This window comes from Colius striatus, chromosome 1 (assembly GCF_028858725.1).
Source record: "Colius striatus isolate bColStr4 chromosome 1, bColStr4.1.hap1, whole genome shotgun sequence".
Classification (NCBI taxonomy): domain Eukaryota; kingdom Metazoa; phylum Chordata; class Aves; order Coliiformes; family Coliidae; genus Colius; species Colius striatus.
This window is the reverse complement of record NC_084759.1, coordinates 126,039,511-126,062,492: the sequence shown is the minus strand read 5'-3', so window position 1 is coordinate 126,062,492 and position 22,982 is coordinate 126,039,511. Positions and strand designations below refer to the sequence as shown.

Here is a 22,982-nt window from a genome sequence, read left to right as displayed (position 1 = left end):
CATCGTTGTCCCCTACCATGCCCTTGCTTATTTCAGTCCTACTCTTTCTTCTCCAGAAATCTTACTAATGATTTCCAAAGCTCCTTCCCTATTGTCATAATGAGAAGGAGCTTAGGTTTACGTGTAGTAACTGCAGGCAGATTCAAGCTAAGCACTGATCCTTGCTGTGACAATTACAAGGATATAAATGGACAATGGAGCTTTACACCATGACTACCACAAGCACTCTGACATTCAGCCTTTTCTTATTTTTCTCATCGTTGCTTTTAGCCTTACCTTGTTGATGGCCTCAGTTTTCACAGACATACTTCAGTAACAAGTTGTTATTCCTGAACTGTGATCTTGGTAACCAGCTTGCAAATGACTCCATCTTACAAGTTAAAGATTTGAAGAAGGACAAAATAGTGATCTCCTACCTTGATCAGTTCCTTGAACTTGGGGTCTTCTTTTGAGTTAGGATCAATCATAGTGCGTTCCTCATTCTCCTCTGTCCGAGTAAAATGAGAAAATTTAGTGAGATCCACTTCAAATGTACACCACCGAAATACTGCAACAATCCCTAATCATGAAGTGGCCTGTCAGCTGATCAAGAAACGACAGTGCCTAGTCATCATCTTAGCAAGGGAATATCCGATGACCAAAATGTCAGGGATTTTTAGAGACACAAAAGAAGATAACACACTCCTAACTTCCCCAAAATAAGATTGTTTCCACTGACCTTACCCAGCTATGACTCTGGGTTATAAAGAATACTTAGGGAAATCACCATCCTCTATACTCTGTGGGGCACGTTAATATTAACATGCTCAAAAGTGCAGTCAGCTACTTTTTTCCCGCTTCTCAATTTGTATTTAACTGCTATTTGAAAACACCTTTCCCAAACCACACCAGGAAGCTTATGGCACTACACTCTGTGCAACTGCTGAGACTTGGGCCAACAGTCTGTGTGTCAGCGCTCTAGTTCCCTGAAACTTGGTCATGCAGCCCTGAGTGCACAAAATCCTTGACCTCCAGTTAAACTGGAGAATGAAAATTACAAGTTATAGCAGCTGTACTTGTGCATGGGGGAAGAATACAAAATAGATTTCTTAAGTGTAAAATCTTCTATTTCTTCTGTTGCTGGGAGATGGAGAAATGTGAGAAATGTTCTCCAATAGTCAGCAGGACAACCACAAGAAGAGTGAATATAAAGATTAATTTTTAGAAGGGATAAGTTAATACCAACAGAAATGTTGGTAGCAAAATCAACTTAAGCTCAGTCCTGTATTTTAAATTCTGGTGTTTCCATTCAAGTAGCAAACTTCTCCCTGCACCATTCACTTTAATCACTTTAGTAGCCAAGTGGTAACTGTGATCTAGGCTAGATCTGTTCCTTTCACTGGAAAGCAAACCCTTGTTATTACACAAAAAGAACACAAGGATGTGTGACTGTTACAGCTATGCTAGGAGATCCACATTTCTTCAGCTGAAATAATTATTTATAGATCTCACATCTTAAGTCTAGACAGGCCACATGAAATCCTATTTCCCTATTGATTTCTCAATTCCTTACAGAATGACAAGGGAGGGGTTTCCGCATGACCATCAGTCCGGCCATTGCCACACTGCATAGAGGGATCTTTTAAAACCTGACAATGACCAACCTACAGAAACTTCCTATTGCCATGTTAGACTTCACTGCTGTCAGTGGGAACATGAGACAGACTCTGTCATCTAATTGGCTACCTTAGACTTCACCCAGACATTCAGTTTCAGTATTTTCCAGGCCCACCTTAATTTTAAAAGTATGACCTTACTATCTGAACATACCTGACAAATTTCCACAAACATTCAAAAACACCATGAATTATTTTGCTGCTTTTCTCCCCCTCTGTTCATTTACTTCCTCATTACTGCGTAGGATGAGTCAGGCAGCGTAGTGGTGACACTCACTACGTACTGAAAAATACTGCTCAATGAAGCTCTGAATTAGATATGATTAACAGTATACAATTCACTGCAGAACTTTCCTTAAGGTTCAACAGGGGTCACATCTTCACCTGGCAGACCTTCAGGAGCAGCTCTGCATCTTCTAAAGTCATACAAAACTTTAACAGTGTATGACTTCACTGGAAATCATTGGAGACACTCCCGATCTATACATATACACAGAGCAACCAACATTCTGCCCACATCTCAGAAGAACAGCACTTGGATTTCCTACTACCCTTCAAATCAGAAAATCTAAATTACTAACACTTTTTTGTTTTTAACTTGTTTCATTATTTGTCTCCATGACAACTTGCTTCAGCCAAAGCCATAGATTTAGAGACGTATAGCCAAGAAAGGAAAAAGTGTTTTATTCCAATAAGTTTTAAACACTTTTCGCTATAAATTATGCCATTGCTCTTGTAGAGACTTGAGGAAGGGGAGAACAGAGAGAAGAATTTAAATGTTTACCTTCTTTCTATAAAGCATTTCTTTTTTCACATACTTCTATTCTAATCATATTTAATCACTGTTTTCAGCAGCCTAAATGCTCATCTGTTCATTCAGTATCAATTCCCTCTTTGCTGTACTGTCACTTGCAAAGTGTAAGCAGCAACCCAACAAGGAACATGGCATCTACAAATTAACAACAGTATAGTATGTACTGAGTCAAAGCAGTCCAAGGGTTTCACAGGAACCATGACACACACTTCTGCTACAAGCTTGCTGTGGGATGGTCTTTTTGCACTTCAGTTCCTTATATACATACATATATATATATATATGGAGAAATGTCACTTCCTTACTAAAGAATGACGTCTGAGATGCATTGGCCAATGGGTTAATGGAACTGAAGTGAACCTTAAGCACACAAACTCAGCACTATTTTCCATCTACTTCTTTGCAGCTTTCTATCTACTTTTAGGATGATCACTGAAGAACTCAAGTTCTTGCTAATTCATTGAACAGATTAACTTCCCCATAAACTACCTAGTTTAAGCCTCTCTGCACAGCTAACACTGTTCTTTAAACTCCATTTTAACCCTTCTAATTTCTAGCCTACATGTGACATGCAACAGTTTTCAATTCTGACACTCAATTCTCTAAGTTTCAATTGAGCAATTTACATTCAACAGTAAAGCAAAGGATACGGGAGTCACAGTGGCCACCCTCATTAATAATCACTTAGTTGAGGTCTGTAGCATGAATACTTTACCTAATAGTGTGTCTTCTGGATGGATGTCCACAGTGCTTGGGTTCATTGGTGCGTTGATAGCATTTTTACCTTCCTCTTGGAGGTCACTCACTGAAAAGATGGGAAAAACAGAAATAAAGTCTAATAAATGCAAAGTTTGCAGATATGTAGGGGTTGAGGAGAGTATTCAATAATAAGAGAAAACATCTGGTAGATACATTTCAAAATGTGCCTACAGCTTATGGAATTAAGAACTGCAGCTGTAGTGGAAAATAAAATCAAAGCAACATTCTTTTATAGCTTCTTATTAAACTGAACCACCACACAACTGGCTGAAAATATTTTGCAAGAAATCCAATACTGTGGTAAGAGCAACCTCAGAGTGCTTGTTTCTCCACAAGCAATGGGTGTGAGTTTTGTCTGCAGGACAGTCCAAGTCAAGAGCAGACAACAAACTCTAAAAATGAGCTCTTTTTCTGATAGCACGACCACAACTCATCACCACCTTTTCCAGCTGCAGAACAGCAAGAACTACAACCTACTACTGTCCTTGTTGAATGTCTCAGAGAATCCCAAGGAGACCTACCAAATAAAGATGAAATTGTATTTAATTCTAGCCCTGCAGCTGTCTAAAAATAGATGTAGCACGATCTGGTGAATACAAAGCTGGAATTTGTGATTTCAAGCTCTTGTCCTAAACCTACAGCTCTCATTTAAGAAAGTCTGTGGAGTATCCTTCATCAATAAAACAAATATTAAAATATTTGCCTACATTCTGCTACATGGAAAGAACTGAAATTGAGGACAAGTACTGAATAGTTCTCCAGTATCTTCATAGAGACTGATGGCAAAAAACGCACCAGCAATACTATAAGAACACTTTTACACTGTTTAAGGCACATACCCCTCAGATCAATTATTTGTTATAAGCCAAGCTATTGAAATACATGCATTCTAAATAGGAGATAAACAGACAGCCCCATTATCCAATGACAGGTCTGTGTTAGCAGGGGCTAAGACCTTTTCTGGCAGCATTTGTGGTATTATAGTCTCCTCTGGGAGAGGTTCAAGTCCCATGATCTTTTCAGGGAAAAGCAAGGACTTCCAAATATATAAGGTCTGGTAGGCAAACTTTTCCAGGGAAAGAAAAGGAGGAACAGTTAACTAATAGTTACAGTATCCCAAACAAGCATTTCCTTCAAGAACAGTCACTATTCCCATTTCTCACTAGAAAATCAAACCACAAGCTAATAATTTGCATGTAGTCTGCAAATTATTGTATGTAGGTTACAAAATCTTGCATCAGTACTTGCTTTTTTCCAGCTTGATAGAAGCGGAAAACATAGAGATCCTACTGCCCTAGAGGTGGACAGGGAAGAAGAATACACTACAATCACCCCTCCTTCTCCCACAGACACTTGAAACAGGTGCTTAAAACGAGTTAACACATTTCTTAAATGCAGTTTCAAGATGTTAGTTAATTCTGGTTCACAGCATGATATTGAGCATGAATAAAATCCTCAGTTATGAAATGCTGTTCTTATATTCTGCAAGCAACAAACACAAGTCTCGTATTTTCAGACCTTATGGTTTATGAACCATGTTAAAGCAGCTGGTTAGAGCTAACACAGCACAAAGCCTGGGGGAAGGGAGGCTGCCTGCAGTAAGCATGGCTTGGTTACTGTATTGTGCACCTTCTGCAAAGACAAGGGAACAGCATTCTCAAATGCAAACAGGACATAACTGTCTGCAGGCTGAAATTTAACCTTCTGAATAAATGCCGTTACTAACGAAACTCTTATTTATCCCTTTTCTGTGCTCATTCTCATTTTCTTGGAAAACTCTTCAAACCAAAAGCCAGGGAGCTAAGGGGCCTCCTAAAACAGATCAAAACAGCTCTAACAGCATGCCTTACCCAGCCCTGTTAGCATTACACCCAACTAGAGCTTCCTCAGGCAAGCAGCTCCTACATTGTGATGCCAAAAGGAATACAGCCACCAAGAGGTACAAGAAAAATCAAGTGGAAACTGGACACTACAAGATTTGTAAAATCATGCTAGGACTGTAAGTATCCAAATTCTACTTATATCACACTCCTTTCGGAAGTACCAGCCTTGTTTCTAGATGCAATTCTCTTTTTGTTAATATATCACTGTTGTCATTCTAGGGGTGCCAAGCATTCAATAATCAGCACATCACTGAAATGCTCTGCAGGAGAGAGCTGCTAAGTTCCTGTAGGCTGCAAATACATGGTGCTGTCTTTAGTGTGAGCAATACGAACAAAACACTGCATGCATTTCAAGACAGAATACTTTTAACTGCAGGTAAACTAGTTTTACTCCCAAAATTTCAATTGAGATGATACAATTGTTTTTTCTCTTTATTATATAAAGTGATCTCTGCTCTTCCTATTAAAAAAAAAAAACAAACAAAACTACAAGTTGTTTCTGAGAAATTTACTAAACACTGATATGAATTTGTGTATCAAGTCCCCACCCGTCATGACATGAAGAGCCACATTAAAACCTTACACTTGCCTTTAGATCCAATGCCAGACCCCACAAGACCAAAACATCCTCTCCTGCTGCTACCAGCAATGCATGGCTATGTGTCAGCAGAAAGCCTCCCAAAGCCTGCTGCTGCCCAGGGGTCAGGCCTGCTTGAAGATAGCCCATACACCACGTCCTAGGCAGACAGCTTAGGAAGAGATTCTTGCTACAAACACATTTCCTACCTCCTTTTTTGCGCCTCTTACACAGGAGCCCTGCCATCCCGGCCTCGGCAGTACAGGCAGGCCTCAGATGAAGCACACAGGCCGCCTGAATGCTGAAGGAGAGGCAGCAACTGGATAAGGGGCTGGCACCTCAGGACTGCCAAACCTGTGTTAATTCGGGCATGGTGACACAAGAGGAGGCACTAAGATAGCCACCCAGCTGCTAGCTGGTGGGGGGGAGCCTGGGCAGCAGGGAGGGAGGGAGCACACAGCACTTAGCCACAGACTCCCAGCCAGGAATCCTTCCCTATCCTTGCTGCTTCCACAGATAGGCAAGTGCCTGCCTGCCTCAGCCTGCTGCTGGCCACTTAAAAGCAGGCACCTCAAAGATGGTGCAAGGAGCTCCCTGAGAAAGTCACCTCCATCCTCTAGTCAAAGCACACTCGGGTTCCCCACTATGACAGCTTGCCCCAGGAACACACAGGATCACGGTGCAACAGCCAGCAAGCAGAGTAGCAATTGTGCTCAGGAACAGCAACTTCAGAGAATCATTGAACAGTCTGAGTTGAAAGGGACCTTAAAGATCATCTAGTTCCAATCCTCCTGCCATGGGCAGGGTACCTTTTCCCAGAACCTCCCGCACTCCAGAACCCTTTCATCCTTCACTTGAACAAATGCTGAGGACTTGCTTTGCTGCCCTCAGTATTCACTTATCACTGTTGAGCAAAGAAACAGAAGCAGGAAAAGGAAACCGAGACACAATGCTGGAAACACACAGAGAACCCACAAACGAGTGAATGGAGACAGATAAGATAATAGTCAGGATGCAGCAACAAGTACATTTCTGAGAAGAACCTGATAGGTGTTTTAATGCAAATTTATAACAAGGAATGGCTTTCAGCTCACATGTTCACAAGCCCAACAGTAATGCAAAAGATGGATATTCATCAATTGGCAAATGCCAACCTCCTTGACATTGCATCAGCAACAGTAGCTTTGCTGTAGGATTTCTATCAGATCTTTACATCAAATGAGCCACCCATGCAGGAGAGCATTTTACTGGTAGAGCAGACCTGTGCTTGCACAACAGGTTACAGTTGTGGTAGGTTCCACATGAGGTATTACTGCTCCTTGCCTGCACTCCACCTGCTCATTCACAGGTCCCCTTCTCTTCCCTTTCCCTCCCCACAGAAAACATCTTCACCTGTTGTCTTGGCATTGTTCTTTGCTGTCTAAATGAGATCTGCGTAAAACATCTTTCTCTAAAGCCTGATCAGTTCATTTCATACATAGAGGAAGACAAGAAAGGGTAGGAAATGGAGTACAGGCTGGAGTAGCATCACTTAATCCAGGTTGGTCCCCAGTAGAACCATTCCTGGATCTGTTGCCCCAGGCTGGTTTGTTTGCTCCCACTGGCATGGCACACCATTCCAGGGCAGAAGTCTCCCTCAGATATGCCAGTAGAGCTCATATAAGAAGCCCCAGCATCCAGGGTATGCTATCCTCAAGAAAAGAGTTTGCTCCTGACCCAAAACACAGACTTTGCTAGACAAAGGTTACAGCCTTAATGTAAAACTTGCCAATGGCCTAAATGACTCAGCCGTGAGCTTACATAGGACAAGGCAGGTGTGACTACAGGCACAGAAAGATTATGTCTTGGAAGGGTATTTGGCAGAATTAGCTATGATTTCTCCCAGATGTCTGCTATAGTCTCCCGCTCTTCTGGCTGGAGATCTCCTCTCTGAGCAGATCCTCAATTTTACCAGCAGCACTAGTCCTCTGAACCACTTTAGTACCCCATCAGCCAGCACTAGCAAAAAACAGATGTAACAAGGGACAGGCAAGTTGCCAAAGCATTCAGCAAAAAGCCTGAGTATTTCCCTAAGCCAGAAATTTAAATTCACAAGTAAAAGGTCACTTCTCTACTGGTCCCCAGGAAAGCAGCAAGGGCTCCTGGCAACCCTCTGATGTTTTAACAGTCTCCTGGCAGTTTCAGCAGTCAACGTGCTTTAGTTACAGTGGAAGCTGTGCTGGCCTTTCAAACAAATTAGTATAATGAGCAGATCGCATACACACATGCAATACAGCAATACATCTGTAAGCCAGGCAGGCTGTCTCAGTGCGTGGGTTTACAGGCAAACTGCACAGAACAGGAGCAATTAGCTGCAGAAAGTTGGAAATGCCACCAGAGCCGTCAAGGATTTCTCGCAAGTAAGGAAATAGCCTTTAAAGTCAGCAGGAGCACTATAAAAAGAAGAGATGTCTTTGCTTTCTCCGTTTTATAAGAAAGAGTAAGCTGATGTCAACAATTTGATCCTTGCTACCTTCACTCTTTAAAAATTTCAGTGCAATTTTAAAAGATGCGAACAACGGCAGAGTTCACCTCCTAAGTCTTTACCATTCGCTGCCTTGTTATTAAAAAATTGACCACAAGCCTCTGCCTCTTAGAAAAACAGATGGTAAATGCTACTTAATTTTAGCTCTAGTTATTTCTGACTGCAAGGCTGAATCCCACCCTGTGGAAAGCAGCAGCTGTTGTGATGCTAATCACGGGTTTCAATGCTTTCCTTCACATTCAACCAGTGCCGAACTGGCTCCATATTGCTGCCTAACCACAACTTTTACGTGATGTACTCTCATCTCGTGAATAAATCCTAACTCTGGAAGCTATTAGACTGCTTTGTTACCCTTGGCTCAATTACAGATTACTTGTTCAAGTAACTTTGTCATCCTCTTTGGTCGGAGCAGCACACAGACGGGAAATATGGAATCACCATGTAACTTGAACTGCACAGGAAGCTCTCTTCCTGCCCTCAATGTCTTACTGCTTCCCAAGTTTCCTTGTTCTTCCCAGAGACAAAACCAAGACCAGCTGCACTGTTTCAGGCAGTGACTCACCTGCCTGCAACTCATATCCTCAGAGTTCAGGTAATCACATGCAAAATAGAAAGTCCATATTCAAGACCATTTCTACTCCATTCAGACCACTGACATGACCCTCATTCACTCACATGTCAGATGTGGTCACAGGAGAAATCCTCCTGATGAAGCAGACGACCTGTGCATAAAAGATCCAATATTTGATAGAGCTCCCACTGTCCATAGGAAGTGTCAGACCAGAAGATAACAGGTCCTTGGTGGGTAAAGACCCTGCAGTGTCTATCTCTTAACCTGCTCCTCTGTTGTCTTATCACAGACCAACACACACAACCATGCACTCACAGAATTCCCATCTGACACCTAAAATACTTTCATGAAAAGTCACCTTCAAAACTGTAAGCCTTCTAGAAATATTCAAAAAAAAAAGTTTTACAAAAACTGGCTTTTTCCAAGAAAATCTGTTGTACTGAATCAGGATTTTTAAACCAGGTCCCAACATAATGCATGCTGATACACTGAGACCCTTTGTCTCCTTTCTACAGACAAACCACACACACAACTCACCAGTCTGCTACTGCATTGCTAGTCACTTAACATTTACAAAAGGCTCTGAGATCTTTTGATAGAGACTGCAAGATAAAGACAAAGCCTCCATTAATTATAATAGAGAATTAATAATCCTAGGCAGATCAAAGGCAAAGACTTGCTCTAATCCACATAAAGGCACTGTATCAAGGGACTGCATTCAAAGTAGAACTGTGGTAATAAAGGAAGTTATTTATATGCCTCAGTAGGCACACAAGGCACTCACAATGGTCAGGCTCTGCCACATAAAGAAATGGAAAAAAGGAAAAAATAAAGCAAAAAGCAAAGCAAAAGGCAACTTTTAGGAAAGGTCTGTAATAATGCTTTTGGTTTAGTTGCAAAGAACAGGCCACAGGCCACTCTTGCTTATGTGAATTTGTTAAACTTACACCGACAAGTGGTCTGTTCTGTGACTCCCAGAACAAAGACCTCCACTTTAGTTTTGCCAGGGGTAAAGCATCTCTCTAGCATAGTAGCAACATATTCAATACTTGAGCTAGTTGTGTAGAGTTGTTTGGGGGAGAGTTTGGCAAAAAAATTACATGCATTTTTTGGTGGGTGACACCTGTGTTGAGAGACCCAATATTAACAATATTATCCTGGCCTCCTGAAAAAAGGTACAATGAGTCAGAAGAGGAACAGGCAGAGATGCTGCTCCTTGGGAAAGGGGAGCACTAACCAGACCACAGCAGCCACAAGCAGTTTTCAACATCACCAGCACTGGCAACTAAACATCAAATCAAACAAAATAAGACTCTGTAATTACTAAGCAGAGAGATCTTTAGCCAGTTACATGGCCCACTTTAACTCATCAAGGAAGCTGAATCCCGCAAAAAGCAAGCAGCGGTGTGCTGAGCATTTTTCTCCTCCAGCTCCCCGTAGGGCCCTGCAAATGCAGCACTGCTGCTGCCTTCACCCAGTCACGTCCACGCTGGGCAGTCTTACCTTAGTCTGTCAGCAATAGACAACACAACAGCCAGCAAAGCAGAACTGACTATCCCTGCTGCTACACTGCTGGAATAGCTGAACAGACAGACCCCCCTCTCCAGTATTAATCTGTCTCTGATAGCAACTGACAAAGTCAGAGCTGACCAGAAGCTGCCTGAACATAAACAGTGATAAAAGTCAAGATGAGTCCACCATACCAACACAGAGACATTGTATTTAACATTTAGATCTTCTTTTCAGCAGTCATACTAATCCTATTCAAGGCTCACAGTTACCAAAAGACCACACCAGAATTCTTCTCAGCATTTAGCTTCCCAGCTGTTTCAGTCTCTTGCTGAACAGGTCTAACACCGACTTAGTAAATACTTAACTAGAAATCCTCCAAAATAGGTTCTGAAAGGCAGAAAAGCAAGATCAGACTTTGACAGAAGCATACTGAGAGCTCTGTAACAAACTAAAAGTCAAACTTGGGATTAATCATTTTGCTGTAAGCCCCTGTTTCTCATTTCTTCCATTACTGTATACACAGCTATGTAGCTGTCTTCATCAGGCAGTCATCCATGCTGCCAGTAAAGTGGCACTCCAGACTTTGCCTCCACTCCCAATTGCCACTCTCTCCTTCCCTTTTGCTGGCAACAGTGATTGCAGAAGTCACATTATGGCAGAGTGCTACACTTCTCCCTCTGCACACAAGTTCTACTTGAAAATGGGGAAAACACACATACTTTCTCAGCCTCTCCCAATTTTAATTCCATCACAACATACAAAACATCATTTCTTCCCACAAAGCAATGGTAGAGGATTATGTTCTCCCAAGAATACTTCATGAGCACCAGGACTGCTTTTATCTGAAAGAAGGATGTGGAGTCAAATCTGCCTGATGAGAACAGAAGGAAATAAAAAGAAGAGGAAAGGACTGAATGAGTTTTCTGGACTGCATCCACTCCCAGTAGAAAACCTGCAAGGCATTTTAAACCTACTGCCATCAATTCACCACACAATACTGTATTCTACTTTATAGTACTTAGTACTCTCCTAGGCTTCTGTGTATTCCTACAACCAAAGCTGATGGGCACAAGCACATTCACAGTCAAGGAACTCTGTCTGAGATGTCCAAGGAAGCAGGTTCGTTTCCACAAGATGCCAAGTGCCAACAGGACTTGGTTAACCAAAAACAACTTGAGAAACCAGAATCAACTGACTAGTTAAGGTATTCATGTTTGATGGGTCCAGACAAAGCAAATGACCAAGGGAGAGACAGCAAGGTGTCAGAAGCAGAGCTAATAGCATTACTCTGGAATAGAGTCCATCCTAGATGGCCTAGTCCATCCATTCAGTTCTGGTCTTCTGCATCATGAATAAATCTGTGAGAAAATAGCACTTCAGTTTACTGCCCACCTACAACCTCCAGCTGTGATCCCACATACAAATCTAATCACGTAAACTTTATCAAGCAAAATACTTGACATCAAAAAAGTCACTATTGTTCCTCATGGTAACATGTTTTAAAACTGAGCTAGTCTCCATCCCTCCACTAACTTATTTCCAGCTCCTTTCCCTGGCTTGATACTTCCTTTGCACTTACCCAAATGAAATCCTGTTATAACCACTCTAGCAGTTTTACCTGCTTCATTTTACTGTTTTCAGTTTTTTTATGCTCATATCCTTCACTCCCCTACCCAACAGCATGAAAAGGTTATTAACCACTACCAAAAGCAGCCTACTGTGCAAATATGAAAATACTTTACATTGCTTGTTCTTCTGAACATGTCAAGAGAAATACAGAGTAAGACTCACTTCTGAAGATAGTGATGGTGGATGAGCACAAGAAGGAACAAAGGCACCGTCTTCTCCAGCTGACAATATAGAGCTCAACAAACAAATGATGCAAGTGGAAAAGAGGATACAGCTATGACTTGCGACTCAGAAGACGCAACTTTTTTGCTTGTGCAACATGATTCTACAGGAAGAATAAGCTGAGATAAATGATCCTGCAAACCACAAAAAGTGTACATGTCTAAACACTGAAGTTGCCCAAATGTCACCCAGAAATACAAGAAAAACTCTGAAAAACATCCATATATAGTAACTATATTTGCAACACATTTGTCAAAGGTCTTCTAGTAAACAAAAGTTTTCAGTTCAACAGAGCACAGTAGGGACAGGCAATGCTACAGACTGGAAGCTTTAATCTAAATACTCATCACATAGTTTGCAGAGTACCATGCACTGAGGTTGCTCAGGTCTAGCTCCACTTTTCCTGTGTCCTACCTGCATACAGGGCATTAAAGCAGTGCAAAATATAAATAAGTTTTCTCAGTGGTTTCCAGACAAGATGTATGTGGAAAATTGCTTTAGTTGCTGCTTTGAGCACCAGAGGAGCCTGCCAAGACAAGCACTTTGGTGATAAACACTACAGACCTCACACTAAAAGAAAGCCTGGAACTCAGAGCCCACAGTCAGACAAAAGCTAGTCTAAGAGGAGAAGGTACAGGGAAGATAGTGCCTACCATAAAAGAATTCAGATGTTTAACCCTGTCAGGTTTAAGTAAAAAATAGACACCACCATGTCCTAATAGAGCTACTGAAGACCATGCAGAAAGAGCAGAGCCCAGACCTCTGACTGCCATTCCAGTCCAGTCTCCCAAGGGATAACAAAATGCAATCATGTAACAACATCCAGACTAAGACCTGCAGCTGTTAACGTTTACTCAGCACACCAAAGTTTTACACATTTTGCAATTCTAGCTTTCTGTGGCCTTTGCACTGTCAATACCAGGTCCTGTGACCCAGACAAAGTAGTGTTTCAGTGGGGCTAGATAGCTGAAAGACTTTGAAGCTTAGCTACTGGTTAGTCCCAAAACAGCTTTCTAACTACACAGCCTCTTCAACTCACCCTCACTAATGAAGCAGCCAGAGCAGCAGCCCAGTGGAATCCATGCTTTCCTTCTCACTGAAAGGTCAGACAGGCAAAAACAACAGAAAACCAACCAATTGTACTCTTACTAGCACCTCAGTGCAAAACCAGTGAAAAGACCCTGATGAGAAGTACAGTTCCACTACACACCCTTGCATTCACGTGCTCACAAATCATTAATCCATTTCAGACTTCATGCTGTTTAAGAAATGTCCTTATTCCAGCCTTTGAAGTGTCTAAGCTGCCAGGGAGCCACATAGGACCACTGGATAAGTCAGAATGGAAAGGATCTCAGGAAGGCTGGCAGTCTCCATCCCATACCATTGTAGGATGTTCTGCTTTGTAGAGTGCTGGACTTTTCACTTGTTCGTGCTGGCTTTCAGAAGGTTCCTCTCAGTCCACTCCTCCTGGCCATCTGTGTCTCCCTGAACTGCAGTCCGGCACACAAGTGTATCAGCTAGGCACTCAGTTTGGTGTCATCTGCAAACTGTACAAGTGTGCACTTCATCACCTCCTCCAGGTCATTGATGTAGATGTTAAACAAGGCACAGCCCAGGTCAGATGACTGGGCAAACAGATTATACAACATAGGGGCAGTGTCATAGGCAGCCATGATGATCTTTTGCACCTTTTTTCTTGCAGAATGATTAGTTAGTCTGTTTTCACTCTTCCGATGTAATAGATATTAAAACCTTCACACTCCCAATATGGCTCCACAGAATCGCCTGGCCAGCTATGCTGCAACACACCAGATTACTCAGGCTCCTTAAAACAACAGTGCCCATCTCCTGTGCATTCAGTACAAAAGTGGAACTCCTCAGCTTAGACAGCTTCAAAGTAATGGTGTTTGCATTCTAAGAGAAACTTCTTACTAACCACTGGATCAAAAGCACATTTTTTTAGCCAATTAAAGAATCAATTTTTATCTAACAGTTTGTTGACAGAAAAGAAAATCCGCATGTGTTCCTCATTGGTTAAACAGCTGATGGAGAAAGGTTTTTTACCAGGTACTGAACTAGCTTGGCAAATGTTACCTATGATCTTTGTACCTATGGTCTTGGTACCTATGATCTGTCTGTCAACATATAAATGGCAGGAGTTAAGGGATCAAAAATATATGGTTGGAAAGATAGTATAAAACAAACACTTTAAATGTCTGACTCATGGCTTGGTCAAGCACAGCTCCCTAGCCTTCTTATTGCTCTTATTACTGATGTCGCAGAGCAACAGCCACCACAGTTTAGATTTTTTAATGATATGATACAAAGCTAAATGTTAATGCAGATCCAAAGTGACGATTTCACCTATGGCCCCTCACTGTGTTAATGCAGCTACAGTTGCAGCACTGCAGTAAAAGTGGGCACCTTCAAGACAGCAATCTAATTACGCACATCACAAGTGGTCAAGAGGGAAATGATCTGTCTGAATCTGTGTCAGCAGTCAGAGGAAAAACTCAGAAGAACTCAGGTATCAGGGACACATCATGGAAACAAACATATACCTTTCTCTTTCAACCATTCTATGATCAGCAGAGAGCAGATACTAAGGTCAGTCCCTTTTCCCATTACCATCTGTCCCACTCCCTGATGAGGGATCCTCAAAAAATTCAGCTCCACGGAATGTTGCTTGGAAGGACCTGCCAAGGTCTATCTTGAAGCTGGACTATTGGCACATAATATGAAGTCAGTCACAACTGCTCCTCCTCTGCCACATTGAAAAAAGTATCCTATTAGTTTGTGTGGCAGACAGCATCAGGTCTGCTATACAGGCAGGAGACCTGGTTTGCTCCTGGCACAGCAGGACCATTTGGAGCATGACATCCTGCACTGAATTAAAATCCAATTTCCCAATGATAGGGCTCCATTACCTAATTAGAGAGCCAAGGTCCCTGTCAGACCAAATTCAGTGCAGAACCAAGTTATATCTATGGCATTAGCACTCCTGAAGCCTGCCTAACTTTCCAGTGGAACCAATTCACTGTAACAATGCTGGGAGTCATACAAGGGGGAGAAGGCAGACAGTAATCCTAAGGGACAATTTTATAACCATGTTCCTGAGGAGGAATATCAAGCAGAAAAGGCAAGACTGGATGCTCTGGTACATTCTCCTACTCTGCCTTTCTGAAGAAAATCCCATCCGTTTTACAAAGCCTCTAAATCCATCTGCTGGGCTAGGCAAGACAAAGAACAAACAACACTATTCTATTTTAAAATGACAGAAGCGTCTGCATCTGTTTAATAACACACATGCACACATCTGTCAAACAGATCTCATGGAAAAGACACTTTCCAAAGACTACACATTTTTCTATTTAAAGATAGTAAAAAAGACACCGTGCCTCTATACAGACATCAGAATAGCTCTCCTCCTCATCCAGCTCTCACAGTCTCCTTCCTTAGTCCAAATAAATTTTGTATGCAACCATCTCAGCTAATTACAAATTAGTGATAAAGGCAGATGGCAGCTGTAATGGAAAATACACTATTTCTTTTTTTTCAGTGGATTTCATTATGTTTCAATCAGACAATGAAAGAAGTACTAAAGAAGGAAAGGGAAATACAGGAGCCAGAACAGCTTGCTTATTTTATAACTAAAATGCAGCATACATTGAAAAGAGATTTTATAAGATCTTACATATGACTGCCAGACAGGTTTCAAGGATTATAGAGAAGCCTTTTTGAACTTGGAGAAACAATCATTGAGAGATAAAACTGAATTCCCAAAGATCCTGTTGCTCATCACTAGCAAAGCCAAAACTAGAATCCCATCCCATGGCCTCCTCTCTCAACCAAAGGGCTTTGGAGAGGGGTCTGCAGTGGGTGCGTGGAAACAAATTGTCTGTACAGGATTTCTAATTAGAAGCTTCATTTTGCGGATATATGTTCCTTCACAAGGAAGTGATGGTGATGATTTAATAGTCTAAAGAGTATGGAGCCACTGCTGTCAGCCAGTACACGCTGTCAGGTGTGCATGTTCTCTCCACATCTGGTTTTCAGAACAAGACTTAACCAATTCAAATTACAAAACGTTGAAAGTACATATGTTGGCCATAAGACTTTTCCAGCTAAACTAGACATACATAACAGAAGTCACGAATTCCAGGTTGTAGCTTTCTACTTGGCCAACAGAAGACTACAAATTAGGAAATCTATACCTCAGCAGAATATACTTCACCCTGGAGAGATCACTTGGCCACTGACCTATCAGTTGTGTGACACAAAGGTTCCTGTTCCGACTTCCCCTCCTTCCACCCCCAAAGCTAAACAGGGATCACTGTGACCCACACAAGAACTGTTGGTTTAGATCCCCACACACAGGAACCCCAAGGGACAGCCTGCACTACAACCAAGGAGCCTGTACTGCAGCAGGGGTCTCAGGATCCAGCACTCTTCCTGAGTATGGTCTGGAAGAGCCTCCTGAAAAGCAGGGCTCTCCCACTGCTCGCCCTGCCTCTGCTTCCCTTCGACTTCCCTCCTCCTCACCACAATGTCTGTCACACTTCCCTCCGCTGCTCACAGAAGCAGGTACACTGCGGCCACTGGGATGGAATGTAAAGCAAGGGCCAGTCCCTGAGTGCCATAGGAACACCAGGGAAAACCTGCTGCAGCTTCACGTACTTTGTCAGTTAAACTCTGACAACTGCAGCAGTTGGTTTTGCTGTACCCTGAAAACCTCAGCTTCATCAGTGGCAATGTGCACATATAACACATTTCACAGAGCAACAGGGGACCTATGAGGGAGAGGATATGCAACTATCAAAGTCACCATATAAAAGAGTTCAATTAGAGGGCTGTGCAGAGTAAGGCACGTGGTCATTGTGATAGCCAATCAGACCAAAGCCCGTGTCATCAGTCATGTCCAGACACTGGCATGGGTCAGGTCTTACTCTGGAACCACTTGGTTGGCTTTCAAGTAGCTGGCTTCTGCAACAAAAAACCCATGAGTTCAAAGAAACTGAAGGTTTTATGAAGTCATAGAATCATAGAATGGTAGGGGTTGGAGGTCACTTAGTGACCTTTAGAGATCACTTAATGAGCAGAAGTCAGCACAAGGAGAAGCCTTTGGGAAACAAGGCTATCCTTTTTCCTTGTTGGTCTCCAGGTCTCCTGAAGTAATTGTGAGGAGTTTGAGGGCTGGCCCTTAGCTTGCTGAAGATCACTGAAGACCTTGCCCACTATCATAGGAACAGGGACACACTGAAAATAATGAAACGGGAAGAAGACTCCAGGGTTAAAAAGGCACACACAGAGCTTCCTATATTACCAACAGCAACAAAGGTGACAAGGATCACAATGTTATACATGAGGCAGGAAACTCCTCCTTTGTTACATCTCAGTGCCTCTGTATGGTCCTATGTCCTCGTATCAGATATCATGTCCTAGGAACCTTAACACAAACAATCTCTCAAGTGTATATTTACAGGCCAAGATTTCTGGCAGAGCCCATGACATTTGTACACTTGACTCCCTTTGAAAACTAACAGTGCCTTGGCCTCCAAATCCCTCAGCAGCAGCTCTGAAGTACCAGCTCCGCTGGCACTGCCACACCTATAAACTTGAATTGCCTCAGCTGTGGCCATGACACTTGTATGCATAAAGTATACACACTAAATTTTCCTTTCCAGTTAAACAGTAAAGCTGTAACTGCTGAAATAATGAATCCCTGCAACTAGCAGACTCTGTTTTGCGCTGGTCTTGCAACAGACCACATAATCCCTTAGCAAGAAATTCTGAAGTGCTTCTGCAGTAGAAAGAGCTTGCCAGATAATCTCCCAAATCTCCTAACATCAAAGCATGATCCAAAGCTCAAAGCACTGCATTGGAAAACTCAACCAGCTTCATCTATTTTCAGATCAGCTGGCGTTTAACTGTTCTTGAAGTACAAAAAAAGACATTTAGCACTGTTATGCATAACCATACTAAATCTTCTGGGCTCCTGTATTTTCAATATGCAAATCAGTAGGATGCATTTACATTAATAAAGATATCTAAATATCACAATTCCTAATAACACAAGTACTTCAGTAAACGTGATTAACGCATTTCATAGAATCATAGAATCATAGAATGGTAGGGATTGGAAGGGACCTTTAGAGACCCTCTAGTCCAACTCCCCTGTAGAAGCAGGTTCACCTAGATCAGGTCGCATAGGAACAAGTCCAGGAGGGTCTTGAAGACCTCCAAGGAAGGAGACTCCACAATCCCTCTGGGCAGCCTGTGCCAGGGCTCCCTCACCCTCACAGTGAAATATTTTTTTCTTATATTTATGTGGAACTTTTTGTGTTCCAGCTTCATCCCATTACCCCTTGTCCTGTTGCTAGCTACAACAGAAAAAAGGGATGTCCCAATCTCCTGACACTCACCATTTAGATATTTGTAAATGTTAATAAGATCTCCCCTCAGTCTCCTCTTCTCCAGACTAAACAGCCCCAGTTCCCACAGCCTTTCCTTGTATGAAAGATGTTCCAGTCCCCTGATCATCTTGGTAGCCTTGCACTGGGCTCTCTCCAGCCTGTCCCTCTTGAGCTGAGGAGCCCAGAACTGGACACGGGACTCCAGATGAGGCTTCATCAGGGCAGAGTAGAGGGGGAGAAGAACCTCCCTTGACCTGCTGGCCACACTCTTCTTGATGCATCCCAGGATGCTATTGGCCTTCTTGGCCACAAGGGCACATTGTTGGCTCATGTTTAGTTTATTATCAATTTATGATAACGCATTGCAAATCACAGCCTGATTTCCCTGCACAGATCCACCAGTGGGACCAAGAATCATTCTTTCACACTGTCTGGCAGGGAGCATCTGCACAGACTTTGCATGAAATCATGACTTTGCAGCTCCCCTCATTCTGATCAGGTCCACATGCAGCCCTCCATGCATTAAAGTCTCACAGGGCTCACTCACACTCTTCTCAAAACAGATAGATGTTGTTTTCTATAAGTTTCTGTCAAGATTTCAGCATTAATAAATCCTTTAGAAGAAATGAAAAAGTGTATCATTAAATAATTGCTTTTTAGTAAGGGTAGACTAAGGAGAAAAGGGGTCCTTTTCCAAATACTTGTATTAACATTTTTAAGAAATTCAAAACCTGGTTCTGGAAAATTCTAAGTGTTCACAACCACCTCGCCAAGGTTTTATGATGAGACATAACAGTGTTCTTACAACTGATCTTATTTTAATGACTGCAACTTTGAAAATAAAACAACTTTAAAATGTCCGGTATCCTTAAATAAAAGCGAGTCACTTTCTTCAATTCATTAGTGAAGAGATACAGAGCTATTTCACATAATCGTGCTGCATCCTGCCTGGAAGAAAACTTTCTGCTGTAATTCAAAACTTGATTGTCTCATCAAGAGACTGTGCCTAAAGCTGAGTGGGGTGAACCATCCTAGCTTAGCTGCAGTTGCAGGAGGCAAATATGGGGTTTATGATACTATTCAAAGGATGATTCCTGTGCAGGTTAAAGTTCATTTCAGTTAGGACATTGACACAAACGCACAGCCATAGTACAGCTTTCACCAGAATAGAACAGTGTAAGAACCCAAACTGGCACCGCTCTAGCAAGACTGAAACCAGACCTGGTCAGACATACATCTGAGCCTTACAAGAGAAACTCAGCAATTAGGCTACAGGGGTTCCAACTGGAAATTTAGGTGTCTCTCTGTTTAAATTAGTAGTAGAAAGGATAACAAATTGAACCTGAACTGACATACGTCTGCACAGTCTTTCTATGGATATATACATGTACCTGGAATGGTATGTAGCTTCAATATAATTACATGCCAATTCCTCTCTGAAAAAGCAAGTAATTCTGCTTAACCAGCACCCATGTCAAATTCTGTTTGGCTATTTCAGCAGCAATAGCCTATTAGAATACATAAACTCTCTCCCCCAGCCAAATACCCTCTCAGGATAAAGCAAATGTACTTGTATGGACCAGGACAGCAGAACTAGACCCTACATACTTTGTCTCTCCATCTGACTAAGAATTCATTGGCACACATTACAAGCACAGAAAGTAAGTTGAGGGTGAGCTCCAACACCCATCTGTTGAAAGGAAGAGCCTTAAAAATACATTGAGTATCAAGTCAGGAGACAGTAAGAAGCAATCAGTTGAAGCTTATCTCAGATTGTACCTCAAGGATCTGAGAGAGACAGATTTGCTCATGAAGTTGCCTATTGGATGACAAATACCACAGGACTAACCAGCATCCTACAAGTCACTTGAGGAATGCAGACATGCCCTCAGGATGCATACCAGAGTGCAGGCACTGCATCAGTAGCACATCTCCATCCTGAGCTTTCTAGGTACCAAGTGATGCCAAAGTCCCAGTTTTTCCACATCAGAGAGGTTACAGAAATTACTCCACCAGCACCAGATCACAAAGTAGGATATATGGGCACTGTCAGCATGAAACACAATCTGTAATGGCCAGGAATGGTTGTGACCAGGACAAATCTTGGGTTTGAATAACACCCCCAGCATGAGTGGCACCTGCAAGGTGAATGAATATAGAGTCACAGATGCCTTACAGTGTTACATCTTTTTAGGATCTATGAAACAGCCATCTTTCAGCATCATTTTAAAGCTGAATACATTTGTTAGAAGTCCCAGATAGGCACTAGGCACTGGCTAAAGCAAAGATGCAGCACACAGAGAGGGAGAAGTTCAATTTTTTGCAGTCTGTTTACACAGATGCACCTCTGGAGACCACATAATGGACAGTATTAAAAAGAGATCTAATATATTTTCAACATACCATATTCAAATGAAATAAGATCCATTTTGTAAGCAAATCCAATTTTCCTCTCCTGTTGCGTTCAAAGGGATGCCTTACAGACTTGATCTCATGATTCAATATATTTTCAGTATACCAAATTCAAATGAAAGATGAGATACATTTTCTAAGCAAGTGCAACTCTCCTATCTTGTTAGGCTTAAGGGGGTGCCTTACTGACTTGATCTCATCAATACAAAGGCAATGAAATAGATCTGGTTTTGAACTTCTTTTCCCTCCAGAGAACAATTACTCACACAAGCAGTCCCATCAGTTTCAAAGGAATGATAAACTGCTTCCTCCAATTTAATTCTGCTATTGAACTTATTTCCCCATGTTCTTCCCTCCAGAAAGCCGAAGTGGATCCAGCAGTACAAGCAGTCCTACCTGAACAATTTGGAGATGGGTTTTAGCACATGTAGAGCTGTGGGAAATGCAGCAGCTTTGCCCAAGGATCACAGCACCAGAAACAACTCAGGAGGTAAAAGTTTCTTTCCCTGTCCTTTGTCACTGGCATGCCCCTGACCTTGAATAGATGATCACTTCCTCACCCTCCAGCTTTTCTCCCTACAAATCAGAGACAACTGCCACCTTTCTCTGGGAGAAAAACCTTGCCATCTAGAGAAATAGGCATCTGCCAAGTTATTTACCACACTGGTGTGCCCACAGGCAAATGCAACAGTAAACTTTCTACAGCCACGCAGTCCTGAGCCACAGACCCCAAGAACAATACTTCAACCTCCCCTGATGTGCATAAAGCCTTCATATTATTCAGCTGCTCTTGCAACAGCTCTGCCCTCTGCATCACTGACATTTCTTTCCTTCTTTCCCCCTCTCCTATTGATTTCATCAGGCATAATAAATCACTCTTATTCTGGAGCAGTTTCCTCACCCCTATGTCCACCCTCAATCATGTCACTGGGAAACAACACTAAGCAATTAAGTCTGATGTATTTCTATCGCTGACTCTTCCATATAGGCTACATATATATACACACACACACACACACACACAGATACAATAATACCAGGTTTATTTAGCCAAACACCTGCTGCCCAGATCTTTCATACAGCTCGTTATGAGGAAAAGAAAACCAAGCTTTGCAAGCAGAACTGGAGCTAAGTTTGCAACAAACCTCCTCCTCTGTTTCAGTACAAAGACATCACTCTGACCAGCAGGAAAGAAGAGATTTTAAGTTCCTTTTACAAACGGAGATGAAACACAGTGATATCTGAAACAGTATCTTCTACAAGGTCTGAAAATCAGCTAAGGCATTATCTAGTTTATAAACTGTATCCACCTATGGGCCCTGCCAGCACCCCAATAGTTTCCTGAGGTATTTAAGGTGGATTTTGGAGTTCTGTGATAAGTTTATTAATCACATGACAGATGTGGCACATACTGAAAGCCGAAGACAGTACCATGCCACAGCAATATTGGGCAAACTTAAGATTTCTGCAGATTTCTACATAGTAAAAAGTAAAAAACAAGCAGTCACACGAACATTGGAACTAACACATGCCCCTTTATTAATAATGTGTGTCATGACTGACTGTAAGGGAAGGTTTACATTGGAGATTAGGAAAAATTTTTTCACTGAGAAGGTTGTTCAACATTGGCACAGGGTGCTCAGGGAAGTGGTAGAGTCACCATCCCTGGAGATATTTAAAAGATGCATAGATGAGGTGCTGAGGGGCATGGGTTAGTGATGGGCTTGACAGTGTTAGGTTAGTGGTTGGACTTGATGATCTTAAAGGTCTTTTCCAACCAAAATGATTCTATGATTAAGAATGTACATCCCCATGCAACGCTCTCCCGATAAACGGATCCTTTCTCCTGCTGTGTCCCTCCTATGTGGGCTCTCTAGTAGCGTGTAAGGGTTGAGCTCATCTGCAGTTTTTCCTGCTGCAGAACTCCACTAAGGTCCTTCTATACTCATTAGTGACCCATTTTGACACAATATGCTGTTGTTTAATAAACCTTAAATATGGTAGTTTCCTC

The 22,982-nt window shown here is 42.1% G+C and overlaps 1 protein-coding gene across 2 annotated transcripts in view; it reads right to left on the bottom strand.

The window, feature by feature from the left end:
* Positions 1 to 22,982, bottom strand: part of PARVB (parvin beta) — a 62,215-nt gene that overhangs the window by 35,331 nt on the left and 3,902 nt on the right. The window contains exons 1-3 of one of the 2 annotated variants that reach the window (XM_062006837.1): positions 12,087 to 12,196; positions 3,185 to 3,274; positions 417 to 487 (exon numbers count right to left, since the gene is read on the bottom strand). In XM_062006837.1, the coding sequence (XP_061862821.1) occupies positions 417 to 487; positions 3,185 to 3,274; position 12,087 (162 nt within the window). In that variant the 5' untranslated portion in view covers positions 12,088 to 12,196. Of the gene's footprint in view, positions 1 to 416; positions 488 to 3,184; positions 3,275 to 12,086; positions 12,197 to 22,982 lie in introns of those variants that run through there. The other variant, XM_062006827.1, reaches the window with a different exon arrangement.